We start from the raw sequence: 25140 nt of genomic DNA on the forward strand, positions 1-25140 counted from the left end.
TTTTATGGACATTTTATCAAATTTGTATCTTTGTAATATTATATTTTTTTAAGTTTATATTAATTCAAGTCAATTTATTTTTAATAATTTGATTTTAATAACTTTTTCAATAAGAGTAAACTTTTTTTTTTCATTTTCTTTATATTGTTAAACATCTGTATCGTTTTACTTAATTATAATTATTTTTTATAAATTTTATCAAAAAAATAAATAATTATTTTAAATAAACATAATATAATTTGATTGGATATGCAGGAAATAAACGAACACGTGTGTGATGACGTGTGTTTCCCCTTGGCGCCCCCTCCTTCCTCCCTCCCTGGTTCTTTCCCTCTTCTACCTTTCTTTACTTTAAGCCTGCGCAGACTCTTTCTTCTTCACTTTCTAGAGAGAGAAACTGTAAAGCTATAATGTACATGTAGACTGAGTGCGCCAATCAAAACGCTTTCTTTTCTCATTTTCACGTCATCGGAGCGATTTTCTAGCTACTGCGTATCTCTGATTTCCGGCAAATCTTAGGATCTCGCTCTTTTTCTGCGCCAAAAGCTTGAGGTACGAAATTCTGAACTTATCTTCTGTACTGATGTCGAAATACAGAGATTAAGGAGTGGAAGCTGCTTTTTCTGAACTAGAATTCGCGTGGATCTCACAATTTCCTTGTTTATTTTTTTGTATTTCACTATTCATATATGTGGCTGTTAATCCGATCGGAGCAATGTTTTGACATGATTTTTTCGTGAGGAAGAAGAAAACAGAGAATTAAACACTCTTTCAGTGATTATTGAATAGATAATTACTTGTATAATTCTTTTGACTAATCTTCATGTCCAAGATTTGCTTAGAGTTATTGATCGGAAGGGTTATATTGTCAAATACTGCAGGGGTGATCGTGGATCTATGCCCCACGGTGCTTTTCGATTTGTAGTTTCTTGTAGTTCTATTGTCCATGTATTGGAAATGACAATTCTGTCCACAAGTTAGAACTTAGAACTACTACTGTAGGTATATCAATAGAAGGAAGGTCATAATGAAATTACATGGTGCCATTAATGTTTCTCTTCTTACTAGGACTATTACATGGAGCTTCACACTTTTCAGATCTTGGACCACCGGTAAATATACTGGATAGAAAGTCAGTAATAATCCATACATTAGATAAAAAGAGAATTCTCTTTCTTGGAACACAAACTGTACATGAAATTTGTTTGGATCATAGTTATGCTGATCACTTGCCTTGATTGAAATCTCACATTATCGTTGTGCGAAATTCACAACCGTCGTTCTAGTGATTCACAATTCAGTTATTTGCATTAACCATGAAAAGTGGATTCTCTCTTCTGGCTATTACACTATTATTACCTTTTGTTAGTTGGTTGTTGACACAGCTGTTCTCTTGCAGATAATTAAAAAGGAGAACATCTCAAAAGGGTAACTGTAGAACTCGCAATGGGAAATGGTGAGGAGCCTAAGTCTGAGAAAGCCATTCCACCTCCAGTGGTAAGTTGAGGAATGATTTTGTAGCTCTTCATTTTGAAAAGGCTATAGCTATAGTCACATTAAAATGGTTTTCAGAAAGAAAAAAAACTGAGTATTTGCTTGTTATCTTTTGTTTTACAGGATCAGACTAATGTCCATGCCTATCCAGATTGGGCGGCTATGCAGGTTTCTTTACTGAGCTACCTTGATCCCTAACTAACTATTCCAAAAAGAAGATTGCTGAATAATGTCTCGCAACTTGGATTGTGAACAATACAATCTAGGTGTTGTAATGATCCAAATTGTAAAATCACATTTTTCAGGCATATTATGGGCCCAGGGTTGCTATTCCCCAGTACTTCAATTCAACTGTTGCATCTGATCATGCACCTCACCCTTACATGTGGGGACCAGCACAGGTATTTTCCTAATTTTGGTCTCACTTGATGTTCATTTGCAATTAGTAGACCATCTCTAATAGAATGGTTGATATATTAGCCTATGATGCCACCTTACGGAATACCTTATGGGGCAATCTATGCACATGGAGGCATTTATGCCCATGCCCATCCTGGAGTTTCTTTTGTAAGTTACCTTCAAGAGAAGTTATTGTCCTACAACTCTGGATGCACATAATATTAGAAAGGATTTAAATTTCTCTTTGATGATGATGCAGGCTCCAACACTGGATGTTGAAACCCCTACTAAGTCAACAGATAATACTGATCAGGGTTTGATGAAGAAGAAATTGAAAGGATTTGATGGTCTAACTATGTCTATAGGCAATGGCAATGCTGACAGTGCTGATACTGGGGCTAACCGTAATGATTCTCACAGGTTGATTGTTTTGCTGCATAAACTTTTAACAATGATTTTGTATCATTCTCGTCCTTTCTAAATGAATTGAAAAGTATTTAAATAAAATATTAGGGGCTTGTTTGATGTTGTTTATTTGGAACCGATTTCCCATCATCAATCACGTGCACTTCTCCATCAAATTGTTAAACCGTGAACTAAATACACTTGCTTTACTTTGTCATTTTACCAAATAATTCAAATAAATCACTTTTTACATTAAACAAGTTCTAGATCTTCCATGTTGACAGCTTCTCTATAGATCTATTTCTCATATTTCTATGTTGATTTCAGCAGTTCGGAATCAGATGGCTCAAGTGATGGAAGTATTGGAAATGCAGCAGGGGTAAGATTTTGTTGCTTGTAAAGTGAATGATTTTAAAAAGTAAAAATAAACAAAATTCTAACTATTACCTTATTAAAGGCACCACGAAAAGGTAAAAAGCGAAGTCGAGAAGAGACACCAACAACTGGTAAGTGATTGTACTTGTTAGTTATTGTTTTGAAATTGCCTTATGGTCTTGTTAATCCTCTATTGTTCTGCTACTCATATTACACCAGATGGAGATGGAAACACTGAAACACAGAAGTCTCAAGTCCCAGTTGGGATAGAAATTGGCGCTGTTGGAGGAAATTTTATAAAACTAGAGCTTGGAAACCCTTCTAGCTTGGCTGTACAGGCTACAACAAATTCTTTGCAACCTTGTGCCACAATGGCAACTGAAACCTGGTTAAAGGTATGCCTGTGAAAAAAATAGTCATTTTGATTACTCATTTTCTTCTTGTGGCATGTTTATCCAAACTTACATTGCATGATCAATACCAAACCATTATTTTTGTAACACCGCGAACCCCGGTGCCATTACCCATGAGAAAAATAGACTACAAATACCCCTCAAGCAAACCACATAGGCACCACAACCCAAGCCCAAAAAGGTACCCATGAAGGTATCTATATTATGAGTCCATATTTACTGTTATTTTTCGATGTGGGACATAACAATTTTCAATAAGGATCCGTTGTTTGAGGGGAGAGTTAAAATTAGAAATGGATTGAAATTGGGGACTTAGTATACTTTAATTTCCCATTTGGAATTGGAAATCCATGGAATTCTTATGTAAAAAAAATATTCTCATATCTTATATCTAGTCCCGATTTCTATTTCTTATTCGAGTTATAGCTAAATGAACATAGTCTAAGGTTCTGTTTGATAACACAAATGATCACTTAATCTAAACATTTAAGTACATAATTAAATTAGATCATTTGGTAACAGTTTTTTTTAGATCACTTAATTATTTATATTCAACTCATTATGCTAAAAGAATTGGTTTAATTCAATAAGCTATGAATAATGTAACTCCATAGTAGAAAAGACAACTTTAACCCCAAAGATACATCACTAAAAGGATAAAATAGTATTGAAGTACTTTCTTGACATCATTTACACTTTTTAGCAAATAAAGTACTAAATACTTAGTATTCAGATATTTTCATTCGGTTTATTCAATATTTATTTTTCAAGACATTTAACTAGTTGACACTTAAAATTCAGTATTTAACATTTAACACTTGATTTTTAGTTTCGTCAAACGCACCCTAAGGATTTCATTTTGGTTGATTTTAGAATGATAGGGAGCTGAAAAGGGAGAGGAGAAAACAGTCCAACCGAGAATCTGCAAGGAGGTCCAGATTGAGGAAGCAGGTATGGTCAACAACATCAACTTGCTGTGATGTTTGTTCTTTGGCTTATTAAAGGTTTCCATCCATGAATGTCTTCTTTAATTTTCCAACTGCCACCAACAATAGGCTGAAGCTGAGGAACTTGAAAAAAGAGTTGATGCGCTCTCCACCGAGAATGCCTCCCTCAAATCTGAAATCAATTTCCTAACAGGAAATTCGGAGAAACTGAAGCTGGAGAATGTTGCACTAACCGTATGTTTACCGTTCATTCACAACTGCATCTTTTACTCTATTTTTTTTATTGTTGTTATTAACTTAGACCTTGTTTGATCTAGGTTTATTTGAGTAACCTTGCTAGTGGTTATTTCATAATAACCTTCTTCGAAGTAAGGTTATCGCTGTTTGGGTTAAAATACACCATGGATATCAATTTTTATATATATAAACATAATAATAATAATGAGTAGAGTGCTAGGATTAGAATTGGGTTATCTGAAATTAATCCCAAATAAGGCCCAAGGTAACCATTGGTTTTTCTTTTGGCTAAACAACCATTGGCTTTTTATAATTACAGGAGAAGCTAAACAGGACTCAACCAGAGAAAAGAGGAGGAGATGTGGAAGGTCCCAAATGGGCACCTGTGAGTACGGAGAATCTCCTGGAAAGAGTCGACAAATCGGGTCCTCCTCCGGATATAAGCAACGTGGAAATTTTCAAGAAAAAAACTAACTCTGGCATGAAACTTCGACAGCTGCTGGACTCTAAACCCAGAGCTGACGCTGTAGCCGCAAGTTGATGGAGCCAGGCCAGGTTGGTTTGAAGGTGGAATATTTAAATTAATCTAATTAAGTGTAGTTTTGGCATAGTTTTAAGCCCAAAATTTGCTTTGCTAACTTTTTGGGAGAGGAGCCTAAAAAAAGTTTAGCTGGATTATCATCATAGGAAGAAGCAAACAAGACTTGTTTTTGTTTTTGTTTTACTTACATGCAGTGAAGCTGTGAAATGTAATGGTGATTTGCATGTCCAAATATGTAATAGTGATTATCACATCCAGACTTGGTTAGGCTCCATTTGGTTTGCTTTGGTTTGTACAGGTTGGTGGGGATAATATAAACTTTATCTAGTAGAGTGTTGTTTGGATGATAATTTATAATATGAGAATACTAAGTTTCAAGCTTGTTTGGTTTGAATATGGATTGTAACAAAATTTTAAGGAACTAAAACATCAGTAATATAATATATAGTTGTTTTAGTCTTGTTTGATGGAGGGTTATTCACTTATTTAAAATTAATCTGTTTTATTTGGAAACAAATATTGTTTGTGTAAAAGGTTTGTTATTTGCATATAATCTTCTTTATGAAGGCTTGCTGATGCTTTTCAGCTGGGCTTTAATATACAAAACTTGGTATTTCACAGGTGAGAACAAAATATTTTCAATCTAACTAGGGTTTGTTTTTAATTTAATTCCCTATGCTTGAATAATTTTTCCTTTTCATCTACATGTTTAAGAAAAATATAGTGTACATTCTATTATATTTATCATAACAATAATAAATAAATGAACCAACACTTTTAAATTGGTCAATATTTGTAAGATATTTACTAATTATTCAATAAAATTGTTTACATTAGTGTAAGCTTATATATAAAAATCACAATAAAAGCAGAGAATTTAAGTTTTGGTTATCCTAAAATCTTTTTTTTTTATCAAAAATGACAACTCTCAGTTGTAATATTTATATTAAATATAAAATAAAATAATCACTTCCATTATTCACCGTCTAATTTTTATTTATTAAAATTTGTGATATTTTAACTGGGAACATTTGTTTGAGAGATTTTGACTTAAAAGATTATCAATTTATTTATCTAATTGTTTTTTTTTTATATATTAAAATTATCTTTTATTTAATTATTTCAAAAATTTACCATACAGTGTAGAGGTAAAAAAAGTTTTTTTTTTTTTTTGTCAATAAACACCAAAAAAAACTGTTTAAAAAAATATCAAACAGGATTTTTTTTTTTTTTTAAAAAAAACCTTGATAAAAACAAAGGATCAAACAAGCTTTGTAAGGTTAGTCTAATTCTGCTTATAAATAAAAAAGAAATAGTGATTGTCTAATGTTTATTGAATTGAATATTTTGAAACAAATAAAAAAGAAGAAGTTATAGCAATTAAGCTTATCAAACATTCTTAATCTTAAAATTTCAAATAAAATGAATAATATTGAGCCTTTATCAAATAAATTATGAATAAACTGAATCAAAATAACCCTAAGATTGTGATTTGACGTGGGTTATAATTAATCTGAATCATCCATTTTTTGAAAAGATTAAATTAATGAAATATTAACTCCCATTTTAATTAAGCCCGTCGGTCCGTACTTGTGGTAATATTGACAGGCGGGAAGATTGAAGGTCCATTTCTGTCTAGACACCATGGCGATGAAGGAGGATGAACCAGTGATTTCACTGAATGAAGATGTTGAGCATGAGACGAAAGAGAAGGTTCTTCAAAGATACTTCCTTCAAGAATGGGAACTTGTTAAGTCTCTCATCGACGTTATAGTTGCAGATCGCCGTGTATCAGATGTATCTGCTGTTCACAAGATCCGATCAATCGTAATATTCACTCTTCCTTCGTCTTTGTTTTGTCAAATCATGCTCAATTCTCAGTTCAAGTTAAGCTTGTGTCCTCTTATATTGGGTTTCCCGACAGGCATTTATATATATATATTAGCTTCCACAAATTATATGCACTTTCTTAGTCCGTCTTCTCTTTGTTTGGAAGTTGAGTACTAGTCTCCTTAAGCCTTGTGACATGCGTAACACTTTGCTTGTAATGGAGTTGAATGGGGTCAAATAATTGATCTAGCTAATCCCATGTAGCTGACTGGAAGCTTTCTTACAATTCTTTGTCACATGAGGCTTCTGAATTTGTTCAAATTTGATAAATTTAAGATCTTGCTAAAGAGCACATCTAATTGACCCACTTGAAGCTCATACCCATAATCCATATAGCCATAATCCAGGAAAGATAAATAATGGATTGGATATGTGTTTAGGAAGCAGGGTTCATGTGGCCTAGCTTTACTAGGAAATTTTTGTACTGACGGTTCTTGTCATATGATTGCAAATTATTGCAAACAAATAAACGAGGTTTCCCTGAAAAAAAATTGCTTTAATTTGTACATTCCTTCTCTATAATCCCTTTAACACTGTCTCTGTTGTGTAGGTGGACAAGTATCAGGAACAGGGTCAACTGTTGGAGCCGTTTCTGCAAAGCACAGTATCTCCTTTAATGTCCATTGTTCAATCCAGATCAATCGAACTTGGAACAGACTCAAAGAGTGTTCTTGAAGTGATCAAGCCCATATGCATCATCATATATTCTTTGGTGACTGTTTGTGGTTACAAAGTGGTTATAAAGTTTTTTCCTCATCAGGTTTCTGATTTGGAACTAGCAGTATCTCTCTTGGAAATGTGTCATGCTGACACTTCATCTACATCAATGCGGGAAGAAAGTACCGGAGAGATGGAGGCGAAGTGTGTGATATTACTCTGGCTTTCAATTCTAGTTTTGGTTCCTTTTGACATCTCCTCAGTTGACAGTAGTATTGTTGGTGACCATCTTTTGGGAGGTGCACCGCCTCCTTTGGTATTAAACATGCTTAAGTTCTGTAAAGATTATCTATCAAATGCGGGTCCCATGCGGACCATGTCTGGATTGGTGCTTTCAAAGCTTCTAACACGCCCAGACATGTCAAAGGCTTTTTCCAGGTTCCCTTTAACTTGATCTTTTCACGATCTGTTTGGTTCTTGATAAATCATTGAGGAGTCAATCACTGATCGATTGAGTGCTGATTTTCTTCCTTTATTCATCTTTGGTAAGAAGTTTGAGTGATGCCTCCAGATTCTACACCATGTATGAGAGTTGTTACTTAGTACAAGTGAACTGATATATACCCACTCATGGAAGCTCAAGTGGAAATGGTTTGGACTTGGAGAGGTTGAGATCTCAAGTTTGAATCTCATTGAAAGCACCTTGGGTTGCAGTGCTAGCCTCTGCAGGGATTAAACCCTGGTTAAAAAAACAAGTGAACTGATATACTGAACTTTATGACTCGTAGTCATGCACCAAATTTAATTACTTTCTTCTCTTTTCTCCCAATAGTTCAAGACCAATCATCTAGAAAACTGAGGAAAATATTTTTCATAGAGGAAATAAGAAAAAAAAAACAAAACAATTTTGCCTAGAAAATATTTTAATTTTTTATTACTCTAGAGCTACATTCCTATGATGATGATCATTCTGGAGTTATCACCATTAACCATGTTTCGTAAACTATAAGTTTCTTTTTGTGCAATTCAGCTTTATTGAATGGACACACGAAGTTCTATCTTATGTCAAAGAAGATGTAATGGATCATCACTTCAGATTACTTGGTGCTGTAGAAGCCCTGGCAGCAATTTTTAAGGTTTGACTTTCGTTTTCTTAGTACATTCTTTAATGCTTTTGTAGTGAATAAAGGATATGAATGTGTTCATATCCAATTCTTGTCATCCCTATTGGAATAATAGGAAGATGATGGAGGCTAGTGGTATCTGTCTTAGACTCGTATGAACTTTTGATTTACTCAATCTGACATTTAGCATACCACTACTATGGTCTTTTTTCCCTTGATGTGCTTTATGATATCTTGTTCTTAGAATTTGTTTTCTCTGTTTCAAAATTGCTATGTTACCATAGTGTCTCAAGAATGCCATTCATTAGGTGCCCAAATAGCCAGTAATTTGGTTTAGTTGCTAGGTTCTTCATTCTTTTTGCTTATTATCAAAGTTATGCTTCAAGGTAAATGCATATACTTGGTCGTTGTTTGAGGAATCCAAGAAGCAGATCTTTTAACTTTTAGAGGAAACTAAAGGCTACAATGATTGATCTGGCTTGGGAAACCAAATGCCTTAAGAGTAGTCAATGGTCAGATGAGTTGTGAGAATCGTGAATACAAGATTGGAGAAGTTCGGCAAAAGTAGAGCAGTCTTTTGCTGGTTTCTTTCAGTTCACACTTTTGATACACAGTTCTGCTATTTGGATCACATATATAGTTTTTTTTTTCTTTCTTTTCCCAATTCAGGCTGGAAGCAAGAAGGTACTGGTTGATGTGGTTCCTCTTGTCTGGGGTGACATATCAGTCTTAATGAAGTCTGGGATAGCATCTCGAAGTCCTTTACTTCGTAAGTATCTAGTGAAGCTGAGTCAACGTATTGCGCTTACTTGCCTTCCTCATCGTTCTCCATCCTGGCGCTATGTGGTAAGAGGTTAAATTTTGACATCTGTTGACTATGTAGAATTTGTTACTCTCTTTTCATTGCAAAGAACAACCTAACTATTTGGGGGGAAATTATTTGTCTATCTGGGGCTCTAGGAAGAAATTTGTATCTAGATGTTAAGTGCCAAAGGTTCTGCTTTCTCATTTATTCTTTCTCTGTTTTCATCCATATTCTTCTGCTGTAAAATCCAACTTCCTCTCCCTGACAAATTTATGAGCAAGCATGTATCACTGGCTTCCTGTAATAGGAACTTAGTTGCGTTAACTGGGAATTGTATAATTTTTCTAGACCCTAACAATTATATGGTCCTACAGTTATAGAGGACAGTGGACATTGAATATTTCTAAATATTGCAATATATTCTTGTGCTTAATGTCTAAATATTGCATTTATGGTCCAGTCTTACAAATTCCCAACATAATCAGAACGATGAGAGAAAACTAACTGGGTACCATATGTTCATGGAAAGAAAACTGATATTCTGCTATAGTCTGAAGTGGCAATGATGCTATTGCAATTGTTGTTAAAAAGGGTAATGCTCATAACAACACTACTTGAGGATGTATAATCATCCTGGTTATGTTTTACCAGAGAAGTCAATGGTATTCATATGGGAGAAAATTTTAGAAACTGCTTGAATCATCCACTCCAAGTGTTGATCAATGTTTTATTGCATGTCTTGCATTTTAAACTTCATTTTATATTATGCAATTTGTGAGCTTTTGTAGTTATTTGCTTTGACGTTCTCGTGGAGGCTTCTCTAATTATATACTTTTTCTACGCCATTGACTTTTATTTAGGGCAGGCACAGCACTCTCCATGCGAATGTTTCACAAAATGCATCAATTAGAGCTCAAAGTTCAGAAAATGATGGTATGGAAGTGGACTCAATTTCAGACATAAATGCTGGTTTTCAACAAGAAGAAGACATGGATATCCCAGACATTGTTGAAGAGATAATTGAGCTATTGCTTTCTGGATTGAGAGATACGGTAGGTTACAAGGTTGAAAAAGTATAGTAATTTGGCTATAACAAATTGATGAAGAGTATGGTAGTCTGTTGTCTCTGCAGGTTTCTATTTCCCTTGAAAATTGATATCTGGTATGCATCTTATCATTTGTGTATCTGTTTATCAATTTGCAAGAGATGTTAATCTGGAGTTAGTTTAATGTTATTAAGTTTTGTTCGAAGTATGCTTCACTGCTGACATCATGTGGTTATTTTGAATAAGCCCAGGCTTCAACTTTTGATAAAGTCAGCTTTCTATATGTGAGAGATAGACTCTGTAATAGAATTAGTAGAAGATTGATACGTATGATGGCCTAGAGGCTGCTAAAAGAAGAACATACATATATAGTTTTGCTTGCTGCAGTATATAGGATATAATGATCCATCATACAAGAAAGAAGGTTCGTGTCATGATTCATTCTTTACAATGGAGAAGATATGCAAAGTAACTTACCATGATAAATGTAGGAATTTAGTGATAAGATGATTTTATTATATTGCTTGGATGTTTAGCATAACATCAAGCACATGAAGGACTAATTATTAAGAAAGTCTAATTAAGAAAACACAAAAACTAATTTAGAGAACATTGCAAAGACTAATTAGGAAATAGTATAGTTTAGGATATTAGCATATTTGCACGATAAATTACTCAAGAAGATCAATGCATATCATATTTTATCTGCATATAGCTCAACTATTTTTTAGCCAAGCTCCAGAAAATATTTTCTTCCATCTTATGTTTATGGTGTCAGTATTAAATGCAACCCAAATTACCTTTGCGCACTTTAGGAGGCAATAACTAGCTGAATCTGAATTATCAATCCAGGCCTTTCTTTCCAGTTGGATCTTATAGCATGTTAAGGGATATGAAATAAGATATGTTAGAAGAATTTCTAAAACACGGTTATTGGTTGTGGATCAATAACATATTTATGAACTCTGCAATGTCATGTCCAGATAATCTTGGCTTTGCAGCACTTGTTTCTGTTCTTATATGACTGTGAAACACAGGCCTACATACCTAATTTAGTGTGCCTGAAAAAGAATGAAATAGTACTAATCATGCTTGTGGATTGTCTGTTATAACATTCATTTTCTGGTCTTATAATTCAGGACACGGTTGTGCGTTGGTCTGCTGCAAAAGGCATTGGCCGTGTGAGCTCTCGTTTGACCTATAGTTTCTCAGATGAAGTCCTCTCTTCTGTATTGGAGCTATTTTCACCTGGTGAGGTAGGCTGAGTGATTTATTCTTTTCTTGTGAGTACAGAGACATTCTAACCTAATGAAGTATTGACGTATTATCAATGACACTGCATCAGATTTAAATTTTCAGTTTCTCTTGCAAGTTTATCAGTCTGAGTTATGTCTTTATTCTACAGGGGGATGGTTCATGGCATGGAGGTTGCCTAGCGTTGGCAGAGTTGGCACGTCGAGGGGTACTCTTACCTGTCAACTTTCCCAAAGTTGTACCTGTTGTTATAAAGGTTAGTTAGTTGTTGCCTATTTTTCTTGGAGGTACTTAAGTAGAACTCTTTGAAGTTAGAATAATTTTTCACTTTGCCTAGAGTTGTTATGATTATATAGAGACCAAAAAGAATTCAAGGGTCGTACTGTTACGCTTTCATTTGTACGTGATAAGCCTTGGAATTCCTAAAGGGCATAAAGATCCCTTTATTACTTTGGTATGCTATAATACAAGAATTCTTGTCAGGCCTTGCATTATGACATTCGAAGAGGTCCACATAGCGTTGGGTCTCATGTGCGTGATGCAGCCGCTTATGTTTGTTGGGCATTTGGTCGTGCATATTTACACAGAGATATGAGAAGCATACTGGAAGATCTTGCTCCTCATCTTCTGACAGTTGCCTGCTATGACCGTGAGGTGCTCAACCACTGTATTCTGTTTGTTTGTCCTTTATCAAATTCCCCTCTCAAGAGATGCTGTTATTCACCAATTTAATACTTTAAACTGTTTATATGAGAGGGGATTCTTCTGATGTAATGTTCAGGTTAACTGCAGAAGAGCTGCTGCTGCAGCTTTCCAAGAGAATGTTGGGAGACAAGGGAATTATCCCCATGGAATTGACATAGTGAACACTGCTGACTATTTTGCTCTATCATCGCGCTCAAACTCTTATCTATATGTTGCTATTAGCATTGCACAATATGACGGTTACCTTCACCATTTCATTGATGAGCTAATAGATAACAAGATCTGTCACTGGGTATGCTCTTTTTCTTTCTCATTCTTGTAATTGTACTATAGTGGTCATATGGAATCTATCTGTTCACCCAAAAGTGGTCCTTGTATTTTGGAGAAAAGCTTCTGGTTTTTGCTTCCTTGTTGACAATTTACTCCAAACCAATTTAATTGAATCTTTCTTTGAAGCATTTTTTTTGTGCTTCGTGATCAGGAAAAGGGCTTGAGAGAACTTGCAGCAAATGCCCTTGCAGCTCTTGTAAAATATGATCCTCAGTATTTTGCAGACTCTGTTCTTGAAAAGTTGATTCCAAGTACTCTGTCATCTGATCTCTGCAAGCGTCATGGCGCAACTTTAGCAGTGGGGGAACTTGTTTTTTCTTTGCATCAGTGCAATCATGTTCTCTCCTCTGGTAGGTACAACTTACCATTACTGAATCATTTTCCATTATTCAATTTATTGAAGACCCTATGTAAAGTTTCTCATGCTTTAGATGTTCTCTTTCAATCTCCAGTTGAAGTAGGTGTTATTTCTTGCATTGAATGGTTTACCTAGATATAGTTTGTTGCATTCCATTCTCGCAGATAAGCAAAAACACGTTGCTGGTCTTGTTCCTGCTATAGAGAAAGCACGATTGTACCGTGGGAAGGGTGGAGAAATAATGCGTTCTGCTGTTTCTCGGTTTATTGATTGTATCTCGTCAGCTCATATACATTTGCCAGAAAAAGTAAAAAGAAGTTTGCTTGATACCCTTAATGAGAATTTGAGACACCCAAATTCTCACATTCAGGTTCTTCTTTCCTAATGCTACCGTCTTTTTATCAGACATTTGAGAAATATTATCTTTTCTGTGTTCTGAAGTAGAGATGTTTGGTATAAATACAGAATGCTGCAGTTGAAGCCCTGAAAACTTTCATTCCAGCTTACTATGCTAAGGCAGAAGATAAAATTGCTGGTGATATCTTACTCAAATACCAGGAGCAACTAAAGGATCCTAATGCGGCAGCAAGAAGAGGTTCTTCTCTGGCGATAGGTGTTTTGCCATATCAATATTTGGTTACAGGATGGAAGTTTCTGCTGCCAAAACTGTGTACTGCTTGTGCAATAGAGGTAAACTTTGTACTGGTTGCAGCACTATTTTCCAAATAGCTAAATAGAAGAGCATATTCATAGCTGAATGCTTGTGCAGGAGAACCCTGAAGATAGAGATGTTGAAGCACGAGTTAACGCTGTCAAAGGACTCGTCTCTGTATGTGAAACACTTGCAGAGTGTCCAGAATGTTCAGTTTATCATACTGAGGAGGATAAAATGCCACTTCTACTTTTCATTAAGAATGAAGTGATGCATTGCTTACTTAAAGCTCTCGATGACTATTCTGTAGATAACAGAGGAGATGTAGGCTCCTGGGTTCGCGGGGCTGCCATGGATGGCCTTGAGAGGTGCACATATATTCTATGCAAAAGAATATCCAAGCCTACCAGCAATGAGAATGAGAACAATCAGACCTTTGCACTTTTTGATAATAATATTGCGACCAACTTAGTTGGCAGCATAGTTAAGCAAGCTGTTGAAAAGATGGATAAAATAAGAGAAACTGCAGCAAAAGTTCTTCAAAGGATTCTACACAACAAAAAAATATTTGTGCCCTATATACCTTACAGGGAGAAGTTAGAAGAAATTATCCCCAATAATGCTGACATAGAGTGGGGGGTGAGTACTAAATATTTGTGCTCTACATATATATGTGTGTGGTTTTGTTCCTTTGACTAAGAAGTCAGGATTCTCATGCAGGTACCAACCATTTCATTTCCATGTCTTATTCCGCTGCTTCAGTTCAGCTGTTACAGTAGATTTGTGTTATCTGGGTTAGTCATTTCTATGGGCGGATTAGAAGATTTTTTGAGAAAGTCATCTCTCACTGCCTTGTTGCAGTATCTTGATGCCTCAGTGACCAGAAAGAATACCAATCAGAGCTCCAGAGAGTTTATTTTATCAAATGACATCATTTGGGTTCTACAGGAGTACAAAAGATGTGACAGAGTAATCCTACCCACTTTGAAGGTACCCATTATTGCAGAGAAATTATCTTTTAAGTATCACTGAAGGATTTATGTATTACATAAATACCAAAAGGTACTAAAATATGGCTAATAAAATTTGTATTTTCATAGTCTAGTATTACACATGAAAATAATAACTTTCTTGACCATTTTACAAGTGCTAGAGCATGACCATCATTTATGGAGATTCCATTGGACATGATGGACCACCTTCTACAATTTCTTAAATGTTGAATTTCCCTTAATTGTTTTTCGCATGTATTTGTTGGCCAACCTACACTCTAAATAACTATCGTCCATTGCTGTATTTGAATTTGGTCAAACTGCATGGCGTGGATATATGTGGACAGTAACAAGACCCCAAAAAGAAAATGAATCTGTCAATCTTAATACATTAATAAACATGCTAGATAAGTACATAAAAAGAATGAAACTGCATGCAGAGTGATGGTGATCTTAGTCCATCACCGAGCAATACTAATATCCTTTTATTTCAATCCATTGTGGGATTATCAGTGAATTTTTGCCCTAGAGCTTGCCAATTAACTAGTCACTCAAAGAGAAGGGAGTTGAAGATGTATGAGAAGATAGACTGAGGTTTGAATGTGAGATTTAGAGCTCTCTGTTCAATCCTGTAGGACAAGGGACTGTGCTTAGTGAACTTATTTACTGTTTTTGGTTGAAATGATTCAAACATTTAGAGCTGGTTTGTTGCGGGTTTATTTGGAAATAATCTGGGCCATTTGAAAAAATCTTGTTTGGATTTTTTGGGGTTATTTGAGTTAAATGGCTAAAATATCCTTTCTATTTAATTTTTAAAATGTTATAAACGAATAAAGTAATGATATTTTAGTTGATGATTTGATTGATGGTGAGATTATGGATTTGATAAGGTATTATATTTAGAGCATGATGTTTTTTGTGTTATTATTTACCAATTCTGATGAATCTTCTATTTTTTCAGACAATCGAGATTCTCATGAGCAAAAAGGTCTTTCTAAATATGGAGGTCAGACAACTTTATATGTAACTACATTCTGTGAAATTTTACCATATAAATGCAACATTAATAGGGCAGCTATTTTTCTAATGATCTTAACTGCTTACATACCAAAGGGGCTAGAAATAGTATACATAAACTGAAAGGGAAGATAGGATCATTTATTTGAGAATTGAACAGTACCCCTATGAATGAATTTCTTTAGTATTATTAACTTAAAAACTGTCTTCATACTGCAGATCATGGATTTCTTCTTTGTAAATTCTGTTGATTGATGTTTATTTTTACAGGCTCAGACAGTTGTTTTCTGCAATGGAATCCTGGAATCACTAAATGTTGAACTTAAAGGAACCAAGGATTTCTCCAAGTTGTGTTCAAGCATTTCAATTCTTGGATACATTGCTTCAATTCCGTGTTCCTCCAATCTTGAAGCTTTCTCTCGTCTTTTGACCTTAATTGGACATCGATTCCCCAAGGTTAGTGATCGATCATCAGCACTAATATTAAGCTATTGATTTATATGAAAAATACTCTGCAATAAGAACATGCATTTGTTGATTTACAATTTCTTCCCTTTAGATTCGGAAGGCATCTGCAGAACAAGTCTATCTTGTCCTCCTGCAAAATAGTAGTATTATAGCAGAAGACAAGACAGATAAGGCATTAGAAATCATTTCGGAAACTTGCTGGGAAGGCGATATTGAAGAAGCAAAGAGGCAGAGGTCAGAACTAAAAGCCATGGCTGGTTTGGAAGAGACACCAACTCAAGTAATAATTTCAAAGAATTATAATGACAAGAAGCCAATAATAATTGACGAGAATGCTTCCTATGCTTCATTAGTAGATTCCAGCGGGTTCTAAGAGTGCACGAATGTTGGGAGTTCTGGCTTCATGCAATTCTTGAAAAGAGATTTTTTTTTTTCTTTCTCTTTTCTTTTAAGATTACGGATTTGTGACACTATTTAAGAATGGTTTCATTTAGCCGATGTTCAATTTGAGTTGTACAATGTTTGGGTATTTGTGAAACCAAACCCACACACATGTATCCACAAGTGTTATTGTAACTGGTTTGTTTATGTACCTATAGTTTTCCACCTCGGGGTATTTTTACGCGAAGAACCTTGCAGTTATGTATTATTCGAATATGAATCGATTTTCTGAAAGATTATGGCGTACGTGTCTCTAAAATCCCATGTTAGTGAAATATGGTCATAATGATAGATTGTTGCCTAAATTCTTTGATCATTAGTCTAGTTCTGAGGAAACAGATCCAAACATATTATTATTATTATTATTATTATTTATAGTATAATATAATGTCATTTTATTATCTAACAATATGATATAAAATTTAGCAATTATAAACAAATAATAAGATGTTTTGTTTGTTATATTACTAAACAAAAATTTGTTAATTTGTCTTCTGACAAAGTCTGATAGATTAATAATCCCAGTAATATATTTATTTATTTATAAAATTAGTTAATTGATATTGAAAGAACATAGAGAATCTGAATACTTGGTGGTTTGCATCTGACAGATCCCAAAATCTTTTGGGTTGTTGCCCAAAAGATATACATAACAGAGTGAATCATCATCCCTCTAGAATAATCTGCAAGTTTTCTGAATACCCAAAATCCTTAAGCCTCCAAATCCAATCCCCCAATAAAGAAGAAAGATCAGGAGCTGCAATGGAAGGAAGGAAGGAAGAAGCCTCCAAACAATCCTCCTATAAAGAAGAAAGACCAGCAGCTACAAAGGAAGAAGAAACCAAACAAACATGTAAACAAAAGAATTTACTTAACCTAAAACTAAACAACCATAATAATCCCAGCCCTTTGTATTTCACCAAACCTATTGATATTATTATCATTATTAGATATTCCTACTACCTGTAAAAGATCATATGCAAAAGAAAAAGAAGCATGTATGAATCCCCCACCCAATAATACCTGATTACTTGATTATAAGAAATCAAAAAGAAGTATGCTCATGTGCAACCTAACCTCAAAAGAAGAACCATAAAAGCACTGTCATATATTTAAAGCATACAAGTGCCTTGAATCATCATAGAAAAATGAAGACAGGAGTATAATAATGAGAATATCATTGACCATCTAAAAGCTAAATTCACAGTTACAATTTCTCCCAAAAACATTTACATATATAGTTCTCTCAACCTAATTTTTGAAGTATCAAACTTTTTGCTACAATTGAAAATCAAAGAAGGAAGAAAGAAAGAAAGAAGCATTTCTATACAACAATCCTGAAATGAAAATCGTAAAATGTAAAAATAAAACCGAGTAGACCGTATGTTTGTAGATGGAGTGTTGATGAACAACAAACAATAGTGTGTTATATCTCCAGATTTCGCCATCAAGATTCAAGAACAACAGTTCCTTTAGATTCCTACTCTGTACACTTCTAGGTAGACAAATAAACCTGTGACTGAATTATTGTATTGCCAATCTTAAAACCAGGTATAACTGTGAAAGCAACCTTGGGCCGGCTCTTCACCGACGATCTGATTTTTCTTGTAACATCTTCCATGTATACAATTGAGAAATCTGCATCTCTATCCACTTGAAAAATCTTTACAATGGGGTCGAAAGAATAGGCCAGCTTGTGAAGTAGCCATAACGAGCTGCTCATCTTGATAAAAGATTCGTAGAACCCGCTTATAGACAACCAGGAATCCAATACCATTTCATTTTGTTCCAAATTGCAGAAAATCGATTTTTCCATGGCTGGATGTACTAGATTTTGGTATTTTGTTTCACAAAATCTAGAGAATTTGCAGTTTGGAGTCTTTCTCAATATTTCCATTGGGCTGGAGGCTACATGTTCGATTAATTGCTTCAGAGAACTGTTCTTCCTCTTCTTCTCTGTCGGTTCTTCTTCTTCTTCATCAGCACCTGATTCCAAGCCGAAGCTTTCGGAATCAAAACCTCTAAACATAGTTAAAGATACATAAGATAGAATACTGTACCGATTATGCCCTTTCTTAGCATAGTTGACGCCACTGAAAACTGAATTAGCAGTTAAATTCAAGTCCCATCCAGCTTTCTTCATCAAATCGATCAAGATCATGGAAAACTTATGCAACGATCTAGATGTCTCGTGCAACATTGAATCGAATACACGGATCGTCAACAAAATCCCTGAGGAATTCAATCCCAAAGACGATGGTTCCTTAGAAAATATCATGTTTGCATTGTGGATGTCTGATAACTGTTGCCTTAGAGACGAGACTTGATCGTTTTTATCATCAATTGCAGACTGTAATTGGTTAACGATCGTCTCTAATCTCCGAAGCTTACTCTGATTCTCTTGCACCTGCACTTCCAAATACGAACCAATCGGCAAATCTAAACATGAACTAGGGTTTCTCCTAAAATTCTTATACCATTCTCTAACATCATACAATCTCTGGAGATGAGAGACTAATGTTTTATCAGCACTAACAATGGCGTCTTCATCGAAAGGAACATGGGCTGTCTGTAATTGAAGATACGACGCCTCAAAGGATGAAATGGTAGCGAAAATCGAAGACAAGAGAGGTTCAACAAACTGGGTATTGGTAAATTTAAGAGGAGAAGATGGTCTCGAAGCATTATTATTATTATTATTAAAAAGGGTTTTGTCTGGTTTTAAGACAACGACCTTTTGATCAGTGATGAATTCCTCGGCGGAATCGAGCAGGGAGAATCCGTCCTCTGTGTCAGTTGCGGCGGCGGAGGCGGCGGCGTCGTCTTCGTCTGCGAAGAACTCGATCGTTTTGGTCTTGAATGCCAAAGCGAATTTCTGCCACATCTCAGAGATTTGTGGGGATTTTGTTGAAGCGTCCATTTCAAAGTTTCAGAGAGAATTGAAAGAATTCACCGATCAAATAATCATTTTCTAGACAGAGATTTATGAACAGATCACCACTCACTCTGACTTTCTTTCTTCTGATTTGGAAGAGAGAGAAAATAAAAAGAGGTGCTTTGGATGAATGAGGAAGAAAGGTATGTGTGTTTCTGTGTGTTTACCGTTTGTGAATTAATTAATTAGAAAATGTAATTACATTTAATATTGTTTTTTCAAATTCCAATAATGCCCTTATGAAATAAACAGCTGTGTTGACTAATAACGTAAACATTTAGGGTAAAGCCGACCAATATGCGTTTCTTCATACCAGCACGTAACTTGATTTCAGCCTTCTTTCTCGCCCACTTTTTTCAAAATTTATTTGTGTATATTGTTTTAATTTTTTTTAAGGAGGTTTTTATTTTTTTTATAAATATATATTTGTTAGAAAATAATATTTATTATTATAAACTCATATTCATAAATTAGAATGGGGGGTTTTTGAAATTGTTTTTAAAGTAAGCTTAAAATATAAACATATAAGATGTGGATATCCCTCGTCTTTCCTAAGTCCTAGATTTAAGAGACAAATTATGTCGTCTACTCAAGTCTATTTGTGAGTTATATGCTTAACTGTAAGTTATATGCGTTCTAAATATATATAAAGAAAAAATTATGAATAAAAATAGTAGATAAATGTGTGTTTTGGCTTTTAAAAAAAAAAAAACAAATAATGAATTAAATTAAAAAATATATAAAATAAATATTATTTCACATTTATATAGTAAAAAAATAATATATTTTTGGGGTTGGTTATTATGTTTGATATAAAAAATTAAAGACGGTTTTATCCCTCCTACATATGAGTTTCTTATAAGTGGAAATATGAAAAAATCGAGAACAGAGAATCATGCCTCCTCCTACATATGAGTTTCTTAGTAGATTTGACTTTGCATTAGAAGGATAAGAGTTTCCATTCTCAACAAACAAAGAAAAATAAAGTTAAAATTTTGACTATTAGCTTGGAGTTGCTAGTTTTATAAAATTAAAAATAAATACAAATTTGTTATTATTATAATTGAGTATATGGTCAATTTAATAGATGCTCCTTTTGACGGGATATATTTGCAATTTAGGCAATGATTGATACAAATCTCTTTTTGTTCTTTTCCCTATGATCACTTCTCTTGAATAGTTTAGCAGTTGATTTCCACTACAATTTCTAAATGTAGGTCCTAATGTGTATATAAAGAAAATCAAAGGTCAGCTTCACAAAATTTATATTATTTTAATTTATTACAAATTATATTGTATAAATTATATAACTACAAATCTATATATATAATAATGATGCTTAATTTTTAAAGTGTCCGGATTGGCCGGGTCGAGAATTGTGGTTAATTTGAATATTTATGTGAGAGTAAATGGATACTTGGGTCTAGTGGCGGACCCAAAAATATTTTCTCGGGGGTGCCAAATACATAATAAAGTAGCATTTTTTGGCTATCAAATAAATGCATTTTTTAATTAAAATTTTACTCGATAATTACATAAAAATATTAATAAGCACAATTACTAAATTATTCTTGTCCATGAATTGGTACAAAAGAAGACAAATATCTTCATTACGTTGACTATACCAATCAATCAATTCAAGAAAATTTCCTTTATTTGATGAACTACTTGACTCATCATGTCCTCGAAAAGGTAATCCTTGCCTCAATACAAGCGTGTTACATCAAATATTGTCATTAAACATATGTGATAATTTATTTCTATATCACGAACATGTGTGCGTAAAACGTTTCTCACGTTATGTCTTTGATCTTAAAATGATTCAAATTGAATTCTAGCTTCATTATGACAACTATTTGAAGTTCTCATATGACGATTGAATCTTTCTAATGCTCTTTTCCAATTTTTGTACTCATCTCCTATAAATGTATCATCTACGTTTTCTCTATTTAAAGGTTTGAAAAGATAACACCAAAAATAAAATGATGCATCTTTTGATATGCTATATTCTAACCATGTATATTTGATCAGTAACATTAGACTCATTAGTATGCTCATTAATTGATTGAGAAGACTCATGTTGGTCATGTGATGTAGAAGTACAAATTCGTAGAACATCTTCATTATTTATATCCTACATAAAATAAATGATTAAAAATAAATATGTGTCACAACCCCTAAATAAAATCTAACAAATACATTTATTTGTTGAAATAATTTAAAATTAATTTAAAATTAAGAAATATAAAATAATATTTTACCCTTATATTTATATAAATGGTTATTTTACCCTTATATTTATAAGTAATTTGTATTATTAATTATATTAAAATTAATAAAAAATATATATATATATATATATAAATAAATTATAATATAAATGTAGTTTTAAAATAGATAATAATATTATATGATTTTCATTATTTTATATATAATTCTTTATATTTTAACTATATAAATAAATGTTATTTATATATTAACTAAAATTTATGTATTACTATAAATATTGTATTTTAGAAAATATTTTTTTTGTATAAAATAAAATATTAATAATAATTACTTTAATAAAATTATATTTGAAATTAGAATACTATAATTATGAATTAATTTTTTATAAAAAGAAGTGTGAAGTTATAATTATAGTAGAGACAGGGTTTGATCACCTGACCTCTACTATACATTTCAACTCCAAAACTACCAGGCAAAGCCTTATTTTATAAACATATATATAATATCTTAAAAGTTTTACCCTGGTTGGGGGAGGCCCGGCCCCCCCAAGGCCCCCCTTGTAGGTCCCGCCACTGCTTGGGTCGGATTGTGGGTTGACCCGCCCTTAAACTTAAAACGGTTAAAAATAAATTTAAAAATGTTATTTGTAGGTTTCGAACTTGCAACCTAACAAAACAAGTACAACATTTAATCAAATGTGATTGAGATGTGGTTTGTCGAGGGATAATAGACCGGTACCATTTGAAAGTGGTTAAAGAAATATGAATCAAAAATTTAATTGACCAAAGTGTGAGGTCACGATGTTAATTATTAAAAAATATGAATTAAATATTTGATTGACAAAGTGAAAGTGTAAAGTCATGAAATGAGAGATTCATTCGAAAAAAATATGTGATGAAACATGTGAGAAAATAAGTTATTTTATCGTAGTGAATAAAATGTGAAATGAGAACGTAATAATTTTAAACATTGAATAAATATTATTATAAATTTTTAATTTATTTTATTTTTATCTTTATCCGTGTGTATCGCACAGAAATTTTCCTAATTTATATAACCTAACAAAATCAAAATTACTTTAGGCCTATATGTAAGAATCAATACATATATACTTATTCGATTTATAAAAGACATAATAATCTAATTAAAAGATAGTCACATAAAATATTGTTCAAGGGAAATGTATAATTTTATTTTATTTTAAAATAAATGCAGGATTGTTTGTATAAAAATCTGTTAAAAAACAAAATTTTATGTAAAAAAAATATGAACAAGATCCACTGTAATCTTATATTCTTAATGATTTAATTATGATTAAAAGATAATTTGGACAAAATTGAGATCTTTTAAGATTTTAAATCTCACAATTTGAGACTTTTATTATTAAAGTAATACAAAATGAGATTTTGTCATAACGATTTGAAACGATGTAACTTACTATCTACTTAACATTTATTAATAAATAAATAAAATATTCATGTAATTAATTTAACTATCGAATTATAGCAAATTAAGGGTTTTTATTACCAAATTTCAGAAAATCGGTAATCAAAACTTAATTTACTGAAATTCAATAATTAAATTATTGACAATGATTTTTATTTATTTATTTATAAATTTTACGTAAAAATATATTAACTACATATAAAACCGTTAAAAGACAACATCATTTTGTATAATTTTAACTATAAAGAGTTTTAAATTGTAAGATTAAAAAAAAATTCAAATTTCAATTGCCTTACCCTAAGTTACCATGCTATTTAAGATTCTAATTTTTTTTCTTAAATCTTATACTAAATATATAATAATAAAATTATTTTAATATTATTTTCAATTTTTTAAATCAAATATAAATTTCTAAATAGACCTCCATATATATTTTCAATTGTGATTGTAAAAATAACTCCCACGATTATTGTGCATACTTCTAAAAAAAATATATAACTCAATTGATAATAATGATTCTTAATATATTATTCAGGAAAAAGCGCGAAATTAGAGAAGTTTAACCTCGGTTTGTGTGATATGTGTGATAGTAATTTTTTTTAAAATACAACTTAATTTTTAATAGATGTCACTGATTCCTTACAATTTTTTTGAAATAATTTAAAATTAATTTCGGGAGTTCAATTTTAATTAATTCGGGAATTTATGATAATCAAATCACAATTTGATTTTTAGAAAATTCTTTAGTTTAAATTAATTAAACATAATTATTTTAAAAGATTATTTATTTTGAAATAGAGTCGCCAATAATTTTTTTGAAAATCAATCAAAATTAGCATACATATACAAACGTATTAACCAGAGTTCTCTTTTAGTTTGTAATTTGGTGATACTCATGAAAAAGCTTTCGTGAATCATCCTCCACGTATTAAAAACATTCTCTACTTATAAAGTTGGTTGTATAACAATGAAGTTTTAATCGATTATTCTTCTGATTCTAGACATGCTTCTAGATTTTGTCATTATAATTTAAAATATTGAAATATTAATATTTAAAATGTTGGTACATGTTGCGGATGATAACTAGGGTGGAAACACTTGAATAATATAGTCATTTTTAAAAGCATTTGGGTTTAGAAATAAACACCAAACGAGCATTTATCGAAATATTTTGTGTAAATATCCAAAAAATATTTAAAATGCATTTTCTAATTTTTTGGAATTTTTAGAAAATGATTTGGAGTCCTAAATTTACAAAAACATTTTTGGATTTTGAAAAGTGGAACCAAACAAACCTTAAGACCGGAGTCCTAGGTCTAGGGTTCGTTTTTATCAATCGAGGTCAAAAGAATCTCAGTCTGGATCGAAGTTCGGGATCCTTGGTCTAGGGATCGAAGTTCCTCAATTGAGGTGCTAAGGACTCTTGGTCCTTGCTGATCTTACCGATCTAGGTCTAAAACATATCGGACCTAGATTAGGTTGGGGCTAAGTTTTTCGGTCGAGGTGTATAAATCTCTCGGTCCTGGGCTAGCTTTGGGCTAAGTTTGTCGGTCAATGTGTATAAACCTCTCAGTCATGGGCTAGCTCTAGGCTAGGTCCCTCGGTCCTAGGTTCGGGAACTTTCAGTCCTAAGGTAAGGACTCTCGGTCCTAGGGTTAGGGAGTCTCGGTCCCAAGATTAGAACTCTCAGTCTTAAGGTTAGGACTCTCGGTCCCAGGGTTAGAGAATCTTGTCCCAAGGTTAGAACTCTCGGTCCTAAGGTTATGGAGTCTCGGTCCCAAGGTTAAAACTCTCAATTCTAAGGTTAAGACTCTCGGTTCTATGGTTAGGGAGTCTCGGTCTCAAGGTTATGACTCTCGGTCCTAGGTGAAAATCCTCGATCAAATTTCTCGGTCTTAGCTCAAGAACATGGGTCAGACCTCTTGGTCCTAGGTCAATTTTCTCGTTTCTAGGATTCGGTCTGAACCGAGGATCCTCGGT

General features: G+C 33.2%; 3 protein-coding genes across 7 annotated transcripts; 2 read left to right on the top strand and 1 right to left on the bottom strand.

The window, feature by feature from the left end:
* Positions 1–367: 367 nt before the first annotated feature.
* On the top strand, positions 368–5192 carry LOC124927761 (common plant regulatory factor 1-like). Of its 5 annotated transcripts, none has more exons than XM_047468230.1 (13): positions 368–552; positions 1400–1497; positions 1618–1662; positions 1800–1895; positions 1975–2061; positions 2153–2192; positions 2259–2313; positions 2626–2677; positions 2756–2804; positions 2893–3068; positions 3960–4037; positions 4142–4267; positions 4590–5192. In XM_047468230.1, exons 2-13 carry the CDS (start codon positions 1447–1449, stop codon positions 4809–4811), a joined length of 1077 nt encoding a protein of 358 aa, XP_047324186.1. In that variant the 5' UTR covers positions 368–552; positions 1400–1446; the 3' UTR covers positions 4812–5192. The 5 variants fall into 5 exon arrangements, with proteins under 5 accessions (XP_047324186.1, XP_047324187.1, XP_047324183.1 ...); XM_047468231.1 differs by having other exon boundaries at positions 2629–2677; XM_047468227.1 differs by having other exon boundaries at positions 2153–2313.
* Positions 5193–6410: 1218 nt separating this feature from the next.
* Positions 6411–16758, top strand: LOC124923833 (tubulin-folding cofactor D). Its single transcript, XM_047463811.1, has 17 exons — positions 6411–6638; positions 7252–7796; positions 8389–8494; positions 9152–9328; positions 10148–10339; positions 11473–11589; positions 11739–11843; positions 12071–12241; positions 12369–12584; positions 12774–12972; positions 13145–13350; positions 13446–13670; positions 13750–14271; positions 14353–14622; positions 15586–15630; positions 15912–16097; positions 16201–16758. The coding sequence occupies exons 1-17, from the start codon at positions 6456–6458 to the stop codon at positions 16480–16482; spliced, it is 3747 nt and encodes a 1248-aa protein (XP_047319767.1). The 5' UTR covers positions 6411–6455; the 3' UTR covers positions 16483–16758.
* Positions 16759–17712: 954 nt separating this feature from the next.
* Positions 17713–19569, bottom strand: LOC124925660 (protein GRAVITROPIC IN THE LIGHT 1). The gene has a single exon (XM_047465727.1). The coding sequence runs from the start codon at positions 19468–19470 to the stop codon at positions 18046–18048; it is 1425 nt and encodes a 474-aa protein (XP_047321683.1). The 5' UTR covers positions 19471–19569; the 3' UTR covers positions 17713–18045.
* Positions 19570–25140: the final 5571 nt, after the last annotated feature.

Source organism: Impatiens glandulifera, chromosome 2 (genome assembly GCF_907164915.1).
Source record: "Impatiens glandulifera chromosome 2, dImpGla2.1, whole genome shotgun sequence".
NCBI lineage: Eukaryota > Viridiplantae > Streptophyta > Magnoliopsida > Ericales > Balsaminaceae > Impatiens > Impatiens glandulifera.